The 18,326-nt window shown below is 36.6% G+C and overlaps 1 protein-coding gene across 8 annotated transcripts in view; it reads left to right on the plus strand.

Annotated features, from left to right (window-relative positions):
- TRPM3 (transient receptor potential cation channel subfamily M member 3) overlaps positions 1 to 18,326 on the plus strand; it is a 440,778-nt gene that overhangs the window by 298,545 nt on the left and 123,907 nt on the right. For all 8 annotated transcript variants that reach the window (XR_006163147.1, XM_033084618.2, XM_033084619.2 and 5 more), the window contains exons 2-4: positions 5,507 to 5,586; positions 6,214 to 6,418; positions 15,111 to 15,324. Coding sequence is in view for 7 of the 8 variants with exons in the window: in XM_033084618.2 (XP_032940509.1) it covers positions 5,507 to 5,586; positions 6,214 to 6,418; positions 15,111 to 15,324 (499 nt within the window). In the remaining variant the exon portion in view is untranslated. The remainder of the gene's footprint in view (positions 1 to 5,506; positions 5,587 to 6,213; positions 6,419 to 15,110; positions 15,325 to 18,326) is intronic.

Consider the following 18,326-nt stretch of genomic DNA (forward strand, 5'->3'; position numbering starts at 1 on the left):
ATACTCAATACAACTTGATTTTCAAGACACTTCAGCATTGTTTTCTTAACAACTCTGATGATAAAGTGTTTGAGAAGTCTCTTAAAAAAAATAACAAAATATACATAAGTACAGCTGGAGTGGGTATGGTCAGATTCCCAGCCTCTAAGATGCTACTAGGAATAAATATCTGTTAGAAAATTAAATCTTTTGAGACAGCCCAATGATTCCTCAGTTAATGTCCATCCAGACAAATTCCTAATGCCTCAAGAATGACATAAAATGGTTATAGTGCTTACATTGCACAGTGTTGAAATGAGGCTTAGAAATTTGTCCCGAGCACACCTTGTAATAAGGTTTAACTGAAACATTGCCTTCCTTTGTACTATTATAGCTGTAGACATTTACAGATACAGGTTTGTTACTCAGAGACAGTGGAATTTGTAAATATTCCCATTGGGTTAAGGAATACTAATCACATCAGTTTACAATAGCACTGATGTCACTCCATCACCATATGCTCCTCTAAATCCTCTCTGTAATTTGCTTCAGTAATACTCTGTTGCCTGTCCAGCTGCTCTGTCCCCCTGCAAAGGGAAAGGCTTTAAACATCTCTCTTTCCCCAATGAAACCTTTAAATACTCGCCCTCACCTCCCATGAGAAATCATTGCTAACTGCTTTTTTAATACTTTGTTTCATAAACAGTGAGGTGGGTGGAAGATTTAAAGAATATGTATGTTTTTTATCATTAAATGGCAGCATCCACCTGTGAAAGCACTATTTGGCAGTTGAAAAAACAGCTGTCTCTGTGTACTAGGTCTTCCTTTGTTACTCCTCAGAAAACAGGGCTATGTGTGGTGCTGGTAGTTTCACTGCCACAGAGTCCTAAATTCATGCAACTTTAAATGAGCAAAGACAGTTGTAATTCCCGTGGCATGAGTTGTATATGACAACTCTACAATAAAACATCCTACCTATAAAACATACTAATGCCACTGGGTGACATATGGGATTTTTTATAACCATTTTCTTTTGTTGATTTCTTAAGACAAAAGATGCAGTTTTTTGCCACGTTTTACTCTACTAGCTGAAACCTGAATCCAGGATCAATCTCCATAATTTTGTCAGGCTCAAATACTGAAATTTCACTTCAAATCAGTAAAGATTTTTAACCAGTTATCTTAGTCATGAGATCTTTCTTTTCTTCATCTCTCTCTTTGTCCACCCTCTCAACCAAAACAACTTCCCTAGTGTTAAAATGCAAGGTGTCTTTATCTGCTGACTCCCCATCATATTCTTAACCTCACTAAACTGTTTATTAGCTGCTTTCCTGGCTGCAACTTCATCTTTGTCGCTCTCCACAGACCGTCTTTGGTCTGATCCTGTGTTTAAGAGATCTGATAAGCACAGAATCTCTGGTTAAGAAACCTCGCAGGGTTTGCTGGAAAACAATGTGTGTGTGTGTGTGTATTCACTTGTAAAGGGTATGTGTGTGTAGATTCTTAATATATACATTAACACTTACAAAATACATGTATGTATTTTTCAAAAAAAACAGGAAACCAAGAGCCAAAGGCAATGTCATGGATTAGCCAACCTAGCAGAAGCTTCTCCATGTGTGATGGTGCAAGAAGTTTGAAAGTTGATGCATATTCTCAGCCTTGCCCGTTCTGGGCTGATCAAAGCTAACGTATGTGAAGAACAGTTTAGTGCTTGTGTATTCATCAGTAACAAGAGTGGACAGAACATTTTTCACATGTCAGATGCATCCTTAATGATGAAGAAAGGAAGGGATGTAGTCATATGTAGGAGCAGAGAGGAGCTAATGCAAACATGGTGGTGGGGGTTAAGAGTCAAAATACTTTATATGTTGAAAACTCTTGAAGTAAGTGACTAAACCTATATTATTGCTAGGTACTAAGATAAAAATCAAGGTGTGGTTCATATGAAAAGGTTGTTCATCAGTGTTAATATCAAGAGGGCACAGTAAAGAAGTAGTCCCCAAATTTGTAAATATTCAAGTTTTGCTTAAAGTACCAGCTTTTAATTATGATGAAAACAGGGCAGCTGCTCATCTCTGAAAGACAAAGGTTTGTGTTTATGAAAAGTTATATGCACTACAGGACAGCAGCTGTGGGAAACAGTGACAAAACTCCAATTTCTTTGGAAAAATGCCATTGTTGACTATTTGAAATATATTTCAGTTGTGTATAGATTTCTCACAGTTGCCCCGTAAATACACTGCTTTCATTCTTTGGAGCTTAACAGTTTCTCCTGTGTTCTCAAGCTCTTTCCAGCTCAGTACAGTGTTTCTTTTGATGGATTGGTTTTCCTGAGTCAAACTTAAGAACTCAGAGCATCTTATCACACTTAGACCAGGTCATTTTCTCAGGGGCAAAGAAGAGAGGAGACAAAAAACCCATCAACAAAAAACCCATCAAGGCTTGTGCCAGTTAAATCCAAGTTCTCAAGGGATTTGTTTTTCTTTTGGCGTCAGATTAGATGTTCATACCGAGCGGTGTTGTGGGGCCATGGGTGAGTGCCCACTGAACCCTTAACAAGACTAATCCCAGAGCAGCACATTCCAAGCAACTAATGGGTGCGAGGGCTGTGCTGGCTCTCCCAGCACTGTGCTGGGTGCGGGGGCCGGGCACAAATTGGGTTATTGGCCATGACTAGCCCTGGCCGAACGTGGGCTGTAGGTTTTGCTCCAGGACAGCCTTCAGCATCCAGTCTGATACTCAGGTAAAAAACCAAAAAAGAGAGAAAGAAAATGTTCTTGGTGAGATTTTGCAGCATGGTTAATAAAGAGAGAGACTTAGAGAGAGTTAAACCATGAATAAATTAAATTCAAGCATGGCGTGTACTTTATGAATTCACTGTTGACTTTAAATGGTCTCGTTAACCATTACTGAAGGGGTATTTATGAAACAAGAGAAAGAGAAGATAAGCTTCTTGCTCAGCTAGTCTTGGAAATACTTTGCTGTTGTCTTCCAAACTTTTTATTACTTTGTTAATTTCCACTATAAATAAGAGCTTAGTTATGTCGATTTCCTGAAGTTATTCTGTTATGAAGACTCTACCACAAATAGCACAATGTATTATATCTCTGCACGTTATACTTAATTGCAAATTATATCTGTAGCAGAAAGATAACTGGCATGGGGCAGTGCAACCAGATGCTTTCTTTTAAGGAACAAGAATTATGAGATTAGTAAATCACATATTTTGTCACCACAACTCTACTGGGTGAGAGAGTGCACGGTTTGAGATCTAAAAGCTGGAAAGTATCTTCTTCTGGTGTGAATAAAGGAGATTTTAAACCCGATCATTATTTTTGCAATATTACCTTTGAAGAAGGGTGATGAAAATTCAAATATTGATTATTATTTTTGTTTTTAATTTGATTTTAATATAGCTGCATTTCTTTTCCACTTGCACAGACCATGCGAGAAAGAACAGGAAAGCAAACTTTAAATGTCAGTATCTTGGGTTTTGAAAGCTTACTTTTTTGCCTAAAGAAAAAATTTCAGAGACATACCTGTTGCAGCACCTTTGCATACTGGAACCGGGGACAAATTTAGCTAGTGGCCACCTTTAGAAAGGATACATTAGTTCTGTGTAGCCAGAAAATTCACCAAAGTAACTTGTTTGCAGAAAAGTATGAAAATAATAATATATTTAATAGAGGATATTTAGAAGTTATAAATTAAAATAAATCTCAATCATAAATTATAAATTATAATTTAAATATAAATTATAGATTAAATCTCAAGGTAGTGTCTCTTAGGTAAAATAAAACATTTTTAGCTTTCAGATTTTCTATTTAACTATACCTTAGTTAAACAAACCAACTGTCTGTAATACATTAGCCTTCTGTTTGCTGCCATGAGAAAAGCCAGTCAAATATAGTTTTATTTAATGTTTTTTATAGGCTTTTAGTTTTTTTCTGACTGTAAGAGTGATGCTAGGTATCTGCTATTCCTACAAAATATGAAATCTAGCTGATTTCTCAAATAAAAATGTGAGGACACTGAAGATAGAATATTGCTAAATAGCACCAGTAACCACTAGGTCCAGCAAGAAATTATTTTCCCTGTAAAAAGAAAAAGTATAAATACAATATACTGGGACTGGTAAGTAGTAGATGTCGCTAGAAATACTTCTTAAGTTATTTAATAGTTTGTGCTAGTGGCATTCACAAACTCCAAGAAATTTATTTAGTTCACAGTGATTTTCACTGAAGCTTCTGAAGAAGCAGAGGGTTCTGGTTTAAAACACGGAAAATGAGATACAGATTGAGTTGACAAGACTGTAACATTAAATAGTGACGTAACATTAGTTAGTAAAAGTAATTCGCAGATATTACTTATATATGCTTTCTTAGCAAAATCTAACACCAGTTATTTAGGTAATGTTACATAGGCAATTTCAAAAGTTCTACTTTCATAGAGGCAAAATGCTCATATTTCCTTTAAATTGTTTAAAGTTCATTTCACATTACTTAATTATCATATAATTTTGTCATAGCTTGTAGTTCTGTTTATGCTGTGCAGTTAAGTGGGTAATTTAATTATTTAAATATATTAAGTTAATCTGTTTTAAATTAATTATCAAAGGAAAGCTTCAACTCATCTCCTTATTAACTGAAATAATAGGATTCTTTGTGCGTGAATGTTTTAGAGAGCTTGCCAGAACTCATATTATATGGAGTGAGGATTTCCAGATAATTAAAAATATTCCAGAACTCTGAAATTCTCTCCTTTCTTGTTTTGCTTCTTCTTCTCTTCTGTTTTTCTTTCCTACCTATCTCTCTCTTTAAAATTTATTTCTTTTATATCTGACAATTAAGACTATGCTGCAGGAAATTTCCTGCTTTTCTGTAAACATGTGGTGGGAGATCTTGAGTGTTATGAACAACCATAGCTTCACTGAACTATCTTAGAGGCTACCTGCCAATCATCTGTCTCAACGTATTAAAATTTTTTGTGTCTTGTTTCAGAAACTGATCTTTTTTTTTCCCCTTCTAATTAATGTGTCTGTATAGAAACTGTAGTTTCTGCCTCTGTGTTAAACAGCACTCTCAGTACTTGTGTAAAAATGTTTGGGGTAATTGGTTGGTTTGGTTGCAGGGGGTTTTTTTAATTAGAACTGGCTTAATTGTATCACTGACATGGAAACAGAGGTGGTTTTAATGAATTAGTGTAAGGCTTTTTCTGCCATGCAGAAAGGTTTGGAGCTTGAGTTAATTCTTCTGCAGAGATTTCTTCCTCTGTTACGAGAATATAGGTTACAGAGCAAGGTGATCTGGCTAGTGACTAAAAAAAGAGTATTTAAAGATTGTGTTGGGTGCTTAGCATTAGTAGGGAACCATTCTAATGGAATATTTGCCCTCAGCAAATTATGCACTGCTTATCTGAAGAGTCAGTGAAACTTTCTCTTCTGTTTGAAATTTTCCTACAGGTGTACTATAAGCTGTATATAATAAGCAAACAGAGCTCAAGGCATTTCCTTTTTCTTTTTTAGGCACAGAAATCATGGATAGAAAGAGCATTTTACAAGAGAGAATGTGTTCATATCATACCCAGCACCAAAGACCCCCATAGGTAATTGCATGCTACTTGTATGAAAAATTAAAGTTGGTTAAAAAAGTGTCTCTCTATATATATGCATACAGTGGATCTGCATATAAATATTTTGAAAACTTATTTGTTCAGAATGTCCATCTGGAATGATGGAGTCTTATGGGAACTATTTGTTTGCATTTCAAAATTTATTGCATAAGAAAGAAGATAAATCACGGGTGGGTCAGCATCTGTGTTTAATTTCCTTACCTTCTTAGCTCAATATTGGATGCACTGAATATTTACCTAAATTAGACGCACGACGCACAACACTGTCAAATGCAAATAGATGCACTAAACCAGCAATTTAGAATTTGTGCTAATCCATGCAAAAGCTGATTACTTGTCCTGATGTTACTTGACGAAAAGAGATGTTCTCTAATTTCGTTTTGTACACATTAGAACAAAGCATGATTTTTTTTAAATACAGAGAGTCCAAAGAAAACAAGACACGGGGGGAAAAAATATGTGCTGTATTGCTTCCACATATAAAGGCTTTGGGAAGGGAATCACCAGAGCTGGGAAGGGGTTGGGCTCTTTCTGTAGTTTGTTTCCCTGTTCAGTTCACGCACGCACATGACTCAGGCTTCTGTTTGTTCTATGCCACAGGTGCTGCTGTGGGCGTCTGACAGGCCAGCACATCGGACAGCCTCCGAGTACCTCCGCCGCCCAGAATGAGAAGAACGAAACCAGGCTTCCCCGCAATGACATCCAGTCGGAGAAGTGGTCCATCAGCAAGCACACGCAGCTCAGCCCCACGGACGCTTTTGGAACCATCGAGTTCCAAGGAGGAGGCCACTCCAATAAAGCCATGGTAACCACGTTTTTCTCTTAGATAAATGATGTTGCTAGCTAAAAGTAAGTGTGTCACAAAGGATGAGCAACATTCATTCCTAACGCTATGCTAAAGTATTATTGAGTGTACGACTAGAATGTATGTTTTTATGTATCATGTGCCAAAGAATTGATGAACAAAATTAACTATAAAAGCTGGAGTGCAGTGTAAAAGGAGCTACCTTTATGAAGGCTGAAGACACATTAGTGTACTGCTGTCTTAATTTTATTCCAATGGCTACTCATCCCTCTTTTTTGAATAATTTTAGAATTCAACTATGATTTGCCATTGCTGGCTGTGTCTGCAAAGCTGACAAATTTTAAACATACCAAATTCTTGATAATATTCCACCAGACGTGTATAGGAAAGTAGACCAGTTAGACTTATGGTTCATATTTCAGTGAAATAAGAGGCATCTAATCTAGGGACTAGGAAATCCCTTGAGCAAGAAGTTTCTCCTTCCCTGTGGAGTGACACCAAGGTGTATTGATCTGAAGGCTTTGCTCCACTAACTTACAGAAACATTTCCAGCACACACACTAACCCATGCATGTATTTCTCCTATGTAATATTACATGAAAAGAACAATCTCTCTTATTCAGTCTAAGCTGCAGAACCTGGATCTTTGGGAATGTCAGAGGTGTATGCGCCTAGCACTTCAGGGCCAATATACTGCTTTGGTAGTGAGAGCAGAAGCAGAACTCCTGGGCACTCTGCAGAATAACCTGCCCAGCAATCCAGTACTGTTTTTGGTGCATGAATTCTTTCCAGCAGTTGTCTCAGATCTGTCATAAAGAACAGAGATTAGAGACAGTGGAAATCTCAGGTACTATGCTAGCAGGGATGAAATATATCCCTCAGTGTGTGCAGAGGTGCTGGAGTTGGAGTGACTACTCAAGTGGATGGTTCTGTTTGTGCAGATGGACGGCTTCTTTTGATAGGAACTAGAAAGCACTGCTGCACCAATAAACAGCAAATTGGGTAATTTCTCAGAGAGTATCACAGGCATCATATGTTCGATTGATAACCAGTCACCTAAAAATCTGCAAGACCAGAGGTCCAAAGATACAGTAATGAATATTATGAATTGTATATGGATTCTTTGCATTGAATCAATTTTGTGAGAAGGGATAATAACTAGAGCTTTTTCAGTGGTGTCCTTGAAGATTGCTATAAAGCAATACACAGCCCTTCCCAGACAAAAGTAGTCTTGAGGAGCCAAGAAATGATGAAAGTTTTAGGGAAACTGTTGACACCAATTCTCTTAGAGGATTTCTCATCTTTGCTGGGATTCTGATGTCCTACCTTGGTGCCAGAAGAGACAGGACGTGCTCTAAGATTCATGCTGTGTGCTCAATTGAAGGGAAACTGAGGAGGTAAAACTGGAAGTCAGCATAAAGGAAAGAAAAACATTGTCACAGAGTGCAGTCAGGAGTGAAACCATGAACAGTTTAGAAAAAAGAAAGGAAGAGAATGGAAAAAGGGACTTAAGCTCTCAGAAAACTAAATAACAAGCTAAAACAGGAATAAGTAAAGACAATACACATTGCTGTAAACTCTCCAGATTTATTTTGTTAGACTAGAATCAGAAAGTTGCACATGCTATCTCTTTGTAATCATTAAACCCCACCCAAAGTATTGGAATAAAACAAAATCTTTATTTATTTAAAAAAAAAATCTATAAAATCTCTAGAAATTTGATTATTCCACTAGTGAGGAAAGTGCTTCTAATTAGACAGTTCAGTAAATATCTCTCAAATGTTTTGTGCTTGCTTACCACCAGTGAGAAAAATACCATTCATAAGACTGAAACATAAATAAGGAGACTTACATAACCATTTAAATGGAAATGGATTAAAGAATTTTATTATAATGTGTTTGCCACAGAAAGCATGAAGATTGTGTTCATATTTCCAGACCCAAACATTATTTTAGGGTAGACTATAGTCAAAAAGCTGCCTAACTAGTTGTTGTAGTTTTATTAAAGAATATTAAACTCCTTTCTTTGCATTTACTGAGTACTGGGATTTTCCCATAATAAATAAAACTTAGCAAATCCAAAGCTGTCTGTGGAAGCCAATAATTTGCTCAGTCAAAGCAATCCACCAACTTTTTCAGCAGAGGAAGGCAAAAGTAGACATTACATTGATAGAATAAGGCTTGAAAATAAAAGAGCAAGTACACAGTAGCTCTTGGAAATATTCTTGTTCAGCTGTACATTCTCAAAACCAAATGCAGAGAATCCGATCAGTGTGTGTAAGGGAAGAAAGATAAGGGGGAGAGGACATGATAAGTTTATTCATTTCTAAAAATATGCTAGTAATTTTCAGGTGCTGGCTACCAAATAATGTTACAGCATACAAGCTGTTTTTTGCTGGCACTCATGGTAGGTTTATATTGTACCTGTTGGCAAATAAAACAACCTTACAAAGCAGCAAGACTTGGCAAGCTGACCAAATCAAGGGAAACCTCAGGGCAAATTTGGTATTAAATGTTCCTATTCCTAATCTTTTTCCTGAAATGGATGCTCACACATGAAAATTAGCAAAAGAAAAACCAAACTGAGTAGTATTTATTTTCTTGGTCTGTGCTAACAGCAAAATTTTTAAATTTTTTTCTGAATTGGACTACAAAGAATTAGGTGAGTTTTGTCAATGGGAACCATGACCTTAGATTTATAATTGGAAAACCAGGAGTCAATTAATGGAATAGATCAGTACATGTAAAACTGACAGATAATTGTTTTCTCAATTTGAAATAACAGAATTAGATTTTAATGCAAAATATATATTAACAGTAAGTATACTTTCCAGGATACAACATTATATCGGTTGCCAGCAGGCAACAACAAACAGATCCTTAGCTGTGGAACTTTAAATTATACTGAAATTGTAAGAGACCACATGGATTTGGAACAAAACAGCAAAGATGTTGTTTTACATGTGGCAAACCACATGGTTTACATGCCACATGGAACAAAACAGCATGACTTTTGCCAATGCCATAGAATTGTTAAAATATCTTCAGTGCAGCTGCACTATCCTCCTTAAATCAATAATGTGAATAGCTCAATAATTTGTGCAGGAAATTATATAGGACCACATAGTTGAGATTAACTGGTTAACAAAATCAGTTACTAAAAAGGCCTTTCCTTCAATTTCATGCAACCACAGATGATCCTGCAACAAGACTGTGGTGTTTAGATCCCTGTTAATCTCATATTTTCTTTACAAGGGACTCATCCCATTAATATGTAAGAAACGCAATTAAAAATTTTGCTTGTCTGCATTTATTTTGTTTTTATAGCAGATTTTCAAATTTAACAACTGTAAAAAGATGTGAGAGGGATGTGGACGTACATAAATTTTGTTAAGAGGTTTTGCAAGTAAAATTGATAAAAATACAGGAAAACTAATAAAATATGATCTGCTCACACTAGTTGGCTCTTTGCAGTTTAAGAAGTAACGTAACTAGCTTTATACTAGCATTTCATTGAGTCAGAAAATAATTATCAAGCTTATGTGATTCCATTCCAATTAAGAGCAAAATTCTGAAAATTTTGAAAATCTGTTCTGTTCATCAGTGTACCAATTAAGACAATCTTGCTGTGATGCACTTTGCACTGCACTTGTGAGCAAACTAAACCCGTATTTTTAATACACTATCTGCCTTTTCACACACACACACACACACACACACACACACACAGAGAACCTTAATGTTCTCTCTTTAATTAGTGGGCCTGGATTGACTATAAGCTTCTTTTAATAATTGCTTCTTGCAGAACTAGCGTTTCTTTCATCATGGGTGTTCAGGGTTAAATGGAAGATGGCTGTTTGAAAAGCCTTTGGTGAATTAAATAGATTCCTCCTCACTGAATGCATTTCAATTATACATTTCATATGCAGAGTAAAATCCTAAAATAAGTTTGCAGCTGCAAAAAAAAGGAAGTTTGCTTCAGTGTTATCTGCTTAACTTTCCTTATGGTGCACAGAAACATGAAAACATCAGTGGAATTGCAATGAACATTAACACTTACTTGTAGACAAAGTTGCTAATATTCATATCCTTTAAACTTTATTAAGGATATTTGGAAGTCAGTCACAAAAAGAGATATTTTTCTGGTTTTAAACACATTGAGTTTTAAAATTGTATAAAAAGGATGCCAAAAGTCATCAGGGCTTTTGAGTGGAAAAAAAAAAATAATCCTATAACTTGCATAAACCGTGAAAAGGCAGCAAACATTCTTTCTGTTACAGCAAATTAATTCTTAAAAAATTTTTACAGGATTTTAAAAATGGTGTTCTACACGGAGAAAAGGGGGAAATAACAAAGAAAAAACTTTATCCAAAGCCCTTTAAATCAATGAGGGTAGTTTCACTGATTGTCTAGTGGAACTTGGATTAGGCCTTAAGGGTTAAGAAATAACTTACACAGAACCAATTTGATTTCAGTCTAAGTAAAAGGTTTTTTGTTGAATTCAGTGAGAATTGCATCTTCTTTTTTTTTTTAGGATCACGTTTGAGCCAACCAAGCCGCACCATTTTGACTAAAACCCGGCACTGCGGCTTATAATCAGGTGTGGCTTATATACGGACAAAGAACAAAAAGTTGCTGTTTTAGTTTGGAGGACAGGTGTCTGCTGAGAAAAGCAGGAGTTTCTCCTTGAAATGGAGAATGTGAACCCCCTCCCTCCAAATTATTACAATTTTGAAATCAAGCAGCTCTCAGGCAAAGACATGGGAATTAGGAATAACAGTTCTTTACTAGGAAAATTAAAATAGAAATACAGTACCGCAAAGAAACAAACTCCAAGCCCTGACAAAGTCAGAGTACAACCTGACACCCTGTCAGGCAGGGTATTGGTAGCAGTCCCATTAAATGGTGGCTGCATCCTCCTGCAGTGACAGATGTGGTTCAGTTGAAGCAGTACTCCTTCAGAAGGTGCAGTTTCCCCCTAAAGGTCCAGTGGTGATGTGGAGAAATCCAGTTTTCCTCTGGAGTCCAGTGGAGAAAGGGTCTCCCTTAGTGTCCCAAAACCTCTGTTTTTATCTTGGTAAGAAATGTTGGGCTCTTCCCCCTGGCTGGAGCAACTTCCAATGGGATGCAGTAATTTTATCAGTCCCACAGTGGGACTCAACGGGCCATTAGCGAAAATGACTGGCTGGAGGAAGGATGGGTTGTGAAAAGATAAAGAACAATGCCCTGCCTGGTTTCAATGGATGGCCCATTAGCAGAATATCTGTCGTTGAGATAAGAATCACTGCCCCCACCCTGAACAGATGGTGATAGAATAGATACCTTTTATCACTCTGTATTGTAACCCAAGACAATTGCAGTTTATAATCAGATGCGGCTTATAATTGTGAAATTACTGTATGTTACCAAAAAGCACCACAGGAGCAATGTTAGAATGCAGATCACAAAATGTTGTCTGAAAAGATTAACGTTTAGAAATACAACAAAATTCTGAGTCCAATTTATTCACGCTCATCTGCAGTCATTCACCAAGTACAGTAATTTCACGATTATAGGCCGCACCTGATTATAAGCCGTACTTTGTGTTCAGACCAAAATTTTAGTCAAAATGGTGCGGCTTATAATTGTGAGATTACTGTACTTTAAATGAGACAGCTGTGCTTAAGTAAAAAAGTAGTAATTCTGTTTCTCAGGAGCTTTGACTTTTGTCCTAGGGCACTAGCGTTAATTTGGAAGTGTCTGGCTGTTTGACTGATGGTGGGCATAGGTTTGTTTTAGAGAACACTAGACAAAAAAAAGTGAAACAACAATTGGAAACAAATACACTCTTGCTGACTACCACTGTGCTAGTCTAGGGATGAAATAGGCATTGCAGCTCCAGCTTGATGCTTTGTCCTTTCACATTCTGTGTTGATGCCAGTCAGGTCAGTCTGTAGGTTTTGTGATTCAGAACTGTACTTTTGCTTCCTAATTTGCCCTACTTTGCTGGCACATAAAACCTGAACTCTTGCATCCTATCCATATACTTTTCCCATAAAGAAAAGGGCTAAATCATTTCCCATGAGAATTGATAGTTTCTACAGCTGACAGGTATGGAATTTCTTAGCACAACAGCATTGTGGTTTGGCTGAGATTCAAATTTTGTATCTGCCTCCAGAGGCTATAGCAAGAGGATTCAGGAACAGTAGAAATACTCATTAGCATTCTAAGCAAAACCTGATAAGTCCAAATATTCAGTTACAAGATTAGAAGACATGAATTTTTATTGCAGGCAGAAGTGGCCATAAAGGTGTTATTTACAATTTAATGTGTGCTTCTGAAAGTAGAATTCTCTTTTAGTTACTAGCTAACATATTAAGTAATGGTAAAAGAGTAAACTCAAGTATGCCAAGCTAAAAATTGCCTTGACAAGAGTAAAAATTATTCAAATAGTCACAAAAAATGAATGCTATGCACGAAAGAAAAAACATTTTTGGCATCATTGCCAAAAACTTCCAAAGCAGTAAAGCTTATCTCACTTGATTTAAATTTTCATTTACATGAAAAAGTAAATTTATCCCAAGTATAAAGGGAGTTTGCCTGCAGTATAAAAAGCAAGAAATTACTTCCAATATGAGTTGTCTACATTTCAAATAAATGCAAGACAATGCTTCTTCTTTGCTTTATGGATTTATATTTATTTGACTCAGGGGTCTTCGTGTATAAGAAGAGTAATATATAGACTTATGAAGGTAGGGACAGTGAAATCGCCCATTCTAAGGTGTTTTTTTAAAAAGGCTAAAGAATCAAAAAAACAAGAAAAAAGTAGTCACTGTCCAGATAAGATGCAGATACATCCAGATACATCTGATGCCATTTGTGCCTTCATCTTAGTATTATCCCAGATAATGCAATGACATGTTTTCAAAATAGTTCTATGGTCATTGCCAGTGTGAATTCACCTTAATTATCCTCCTAAGACTTGCAATCTGTCTTCACCAAAAAGCAGAGTAAGGTACCAGTGATTTCAAACCAAAGACTCCATCGTTTGACCAACAGAGTTTTCCTGTGGGCCCCATGAAGGATGTTGTCTGTGAATGACTCCAGGCTGCCTCCTTTGCACCCTCAGATCTCCCCTAAGACCTACAAAAGGGAAAAAGGATGATTCTTGTTACACCCCCTCGGGTGTGTTAAAACTTTGACAACTCTCAAATCCCAATTTAAAAACTATTAATGTTTAACCAACTCAGTGGGATCGGGTGCCATACAATATTTTATCTCACACTGTAAATTGACTGAGTAGCTACTGAGGACGCAGTTAATCTTTATTAATGAGCTTGACAGACATGAATACTGTGTTTTTTATGTCCAGTAGCTGTTGTGAATTTGTCTGGCTTCTGCAGAGAATATTACTGATGCGCTGGGGTGAATGTGCACTCCCACGTTCTTACTCAGACCCCGCAACTAATTGTGCAAACAGGCTTCTGCTTCCAGAAATGTTATCAATAGATGTTTACTGTGTAACAACTCATTCTTGCAAAAAATCCTGTCTATTAGCAGTTTCTGCTGGAAAATGTCAAATCCTTATTTCTTATTCAACTAGAAAGGAACCCACTTTATTATCATATAGTATTGCTAAAAAAGAACAAACTTTTGGCAAGAAATACTGATTAGATGTGAAAAAAGGGACAAAATGATTACATCATATGTATGGATATTATACTACCTGGCATGTTATAATAAACAAATTAGGACTAGGTATTCCTCAGGCTAAAGGCAAAGTCTGTGCTGACAACCCATCAAGAGAAAGACTGCTGAAGTTGCTCTACAGACACTGAGTCAATCAGAAGTTTGACAGATGAGTGCTTTCTGCAACCTATTTTATTTTATTAAGAGGGTCCTTGCACATCTTAGAAGCTATAGAAAGAATTTTTTCCTGTTTCTAATATGTAATTAGAAATAAAAATATATCGCCTGCCCTGTCACAGGTTTTGTGAAACAGCAACTGAAAAAGGAGGAGAAAGGCTTGTAACAGAGACAGACAGGTATTTGTGTGACATGGTAGTGTGTAGGAATTTTGAAGGCAGTTGTTATCTTTGGGCACAAACATCATCTCTCTGACACAAATTGCTGCATGTGTAGCACAGAACAGCCAGCAACTGGAAATGCATGAATTTGTTTCACAGCCATTTTAGGATCTAGAGTCCTCTAAGGCATGATCACAAACCTGTACAAATTGTACATAGTTAGCATTCTTTCATCTGGAAAGTATCAGTTATACTTATGTGTGCTTGAAGAACCGAGTTTTTAGTCTGTTATTTCTTACCTTTCTAGGGTTTGAGTTTGTTAATTTGAAAATAAGGTACAAGTAAATACACAGCTGTGATCCTGACCATCTAGGTCATCTTTGACAGCCCTCTTACATTTTTGCTCCAGTTTTTGCATTTATAAATTGTAGACATTAATCTTTCAAGCATTGCTAAGGATTTTGAACCAATTCATGTCTTAATTTCCTAAATAAAGAAAATTATCCAGCCTGTAAATTGCAAGTGTTCCGTTACTCCTAGTTTCATAACTAAAAACTAGTCATCAGGTTAGCAAATAGTAAATGGTTTTGTCATTAAAAAAAAAAAAAAAGATCAATTTGGCCTGCATTAGAAACCAGTGGGTATAACCAATCTTTTTTTCTCTACTATTGCCCTTGTTTCTGCAGTATGTACGTGTGTCTTTTGACACAAAGCCTGACCTTCTTCTGCATCTGATGACCAAAGAGTGGCAACTTGAGCTCCCCAAACTTCTCATCTCTGTGCATGGGGGCCTTCAGAATTTTGAACTTCAGCCAAAACTCAAACAAGTCTTTGGAAAAGGACTTATTAAGGCTGCAATGACAACTGGAGCATGGATATTCACTGGAGGAGTAAATACAGGTAAGAGCAACATTGAAATAAAAGCACAGCAGCATCTAGGAAACTTTATCACATAAAAGGAAAAAAAAGAAGTAGAAATTATAAGATTAGAAAGCCATTCTGTGTTTTATTTTATTAGTCATTTCTGTACTATGTGAAAACAAGTTCATGCCAACCTGGTAGCTGGTATAAAACAGAATAAAAGGTTTGCTAAAGTATGAAAAGCACACTTTGGATCTGAAAATAAAGCCTCCTGCGAGGCAATTGTGTTAGTATGTCACCAAGGAAGACTTTCTAAAACCAACTGCAAGCTGAAGGGAAGGACTACTTATCAAAGTCCAGCTCTTATTGTACAAAACTGAAAACACATTAATCCAGGAAAGACCTTTATTTTATTTAATCAGGTGACCCAAAATATTAAAGGAAAAAAGTTTATGGGTTTTGGATGTGGTGGGAAGCTTCTTCCTTGTAATTTTTTGCTGTTACATTTTCATCAAGAGCAACATCTGCCATTTCTAGTCAGAGAGCATCTGTGATAGACCAAACAGGTGTCCTAGGGATCCAAGACAGCAGCTGGTCCACCTCCCCTAGTAGACAGTGTGTGTATTTTGGGAATAAGCTGCAAAACATAGGTCCTTAGACAAAAAAAATCTGGCATTGATATCTCAGTTACTGTCCCTGAAGATGGCAGAAAAGGGGGAGAAATTCAGGGGAAAGTCAAAAAAGTTCTGCTAGAGAGAATTGCAAAATGCTTTGAGCTAGGACATGAACTTGTAAATCCTTATGTCACTCTCATTTGCTGCAGTCGCAAAGCTATAATTTTTCACTTTCATAAGAGTATATCTTCCTACTGTCTCTGAAAAACAATGTAATCATTCTATCGCGTGTTAATTTTAGTGCATGGTGGATCAACTCCTACATGTTTGAATATAAATTCTTAATAGGAGTCTTGGACTTGATTTGCAGAGCACATCAAATTTAAAACAGTCCTCAGTTTTATCACAGCAGCAATACAAGTAGCACAGAATCATAGAATATGCTGAGTTGAAAGCAACCCACAAGGATCAATGAGTTCATCTCCTGGTCCTGTACAGAACAACCCCAAGAATCACACCATGTGTCTGTGAGTGTTGTCCAAACACTTTTCAAACACTAACAGACTTGGTGCCTGAAGAAGGCAGAGGCATAGCTTTTGGAGTGTTAGATAAATAGACACAAATTTAATATGCCTCACATCTCTTAAAAATAACGAATAAAATCAGGTTAATGCTTATCTGGGCACTGTGGTGATAATAATATTAGTTGTCAGATACTCTTGTCATGATGATGACAAGGCAGATGTAAATTTTACATTAAAATTACATCAGAAAAATGTACATGTTGTACACTTAAAGCAGTGGATTACCACAGCAACTGTAGAAATCAAAGTACAGATTTTTTTTTAACAAAAGGACAGACACACTTGCACTTGGCAAATGCACAACTGCTTCCCATCATTTTTCAAATGCCCATAGCTGCAAATGCCAAAACTATACAAATGAACCAGGAAAGTCATCATAAATACTGTTGAAAAGGACTATTTTTTCTGTAATCAGAAGCTATCTAGACAAAACAATGTCTTTCAAGTGACTCTCTGCTGTTTTAAAAATAGTTCCAGAAATAGTTTTGCAATATCAGTAATCTCTCATTGTTGTCTTTAATTTTGGGAGGAAAGCAGTTGTTTGCTCCAGGACTAGGTTTTCAAACTGCACAGCTGAAAATTATTTGTGAGGTTATAAAAAATTGAGAATTTCTTGGTACAGTCTTTTTTGTTGAAGATTAATTTTAAAACCGGGTTTCTCTTAAGGAAAATTATGACTGAAAAGTCCTGAAATACTGCTGTTGATCTAAGAAACAGTGATATGTGAGAGACAGAGCATGCCTGGCAATAAACATGACTGTTTTTCTGAATATTCATGTAATGCTGAAAGTTGATTATTCTAAACAGCAGAAATGTTTGCAATGTGGGCAGATTTCCTGCTTTAAATCCTTTAGGCTGTAGGATCATAGCTTAATTCACAGCTGATGGCAGGTACAGGGTTGGGGGTTTTTTTAGCTTTGCACCACGGGAAGAATACTAGACTCAAGGACATAGAGGATCTGTGAGGTTGTGGGGAGTTTTCTTACCTTGGGTCATTTACAGTTCAGAAAACTAGATCCAAAATCCTAACGATTGTGTGAGTGTAATTTCTATCCAGACATCTTGAAATCATGAAATTTGACAATAGTCAAATAGGAAACTTGGCAATTGAGAATCAGGTAATATCTACAGCAAACCCACAGGTCTGCTTCAGTGCAACCACATCCTAAAAATAGTTGTTAGTAGACAGATTTTAAAATATTATTTCATTAAAAGGAAGGAGGAATGAATATTGTCTTTGCACAGAGAAACCTCTGAAACACTGCCAAACCCTGTCTATAGGGTAAGCAAGCAGCACTTGGAAGAATTCTGGGAAGCATCCGTTCTCTCTGTACTATTTTCTGTTTTCTCACTGATTCCCAGGGAGGCTTCTAATACTCTGCTGTAATCTACCTCGGGAGACTGAGTTTGTTTGGAAAGAGCGGCAAAATAGGTTCATCACAGAGTAGCATAATGATGTTTTCACATTTCCATCCTTGATGGGAGCATTTGTGTGCAAGCTGCACGTCTGAGGGAGTTGGGGGATGAGGGACAGGGGAGCACAGTTAATTCCTATGCTTCTTTCTGTGCTTAAAAGTATACAAATGCTTGCATGCACATGTGAGCACAAGTGCAGATAAATAAGCTGGAGTCAACTGTCAGCATTCCCATTCTTCTTTCTAAAGCAGAGTATTTTTTTCCTTATTACTTCATTTATTAATTTTTAGATTCAATAAAATGGATTCACAGAAATTGCTAATAGAAATAGGAATGTATTCATAGTTTTACTTAATTGTAAGGATAGGCACAGGGGCTCCCTAAAATAACAGGTCTATACTAAATCCGTATGACAATGAACAAAACA

This window comes from Catharus ustulatus, chromosome Z (genome assembly GCF_009819885.2).
Source record: "Catharus ustulatus isolate bCatUst1 chromosome Z, bCatUst1.pri.v2, whole genome shotgun sequence".
NCBI classification, from domain to species: domain Eukaryota; kingdom Metazoa; phylum Chordata; class Aves; order Passeriformes; family Turdidae; genus Catharus; species Catharus ustulatus.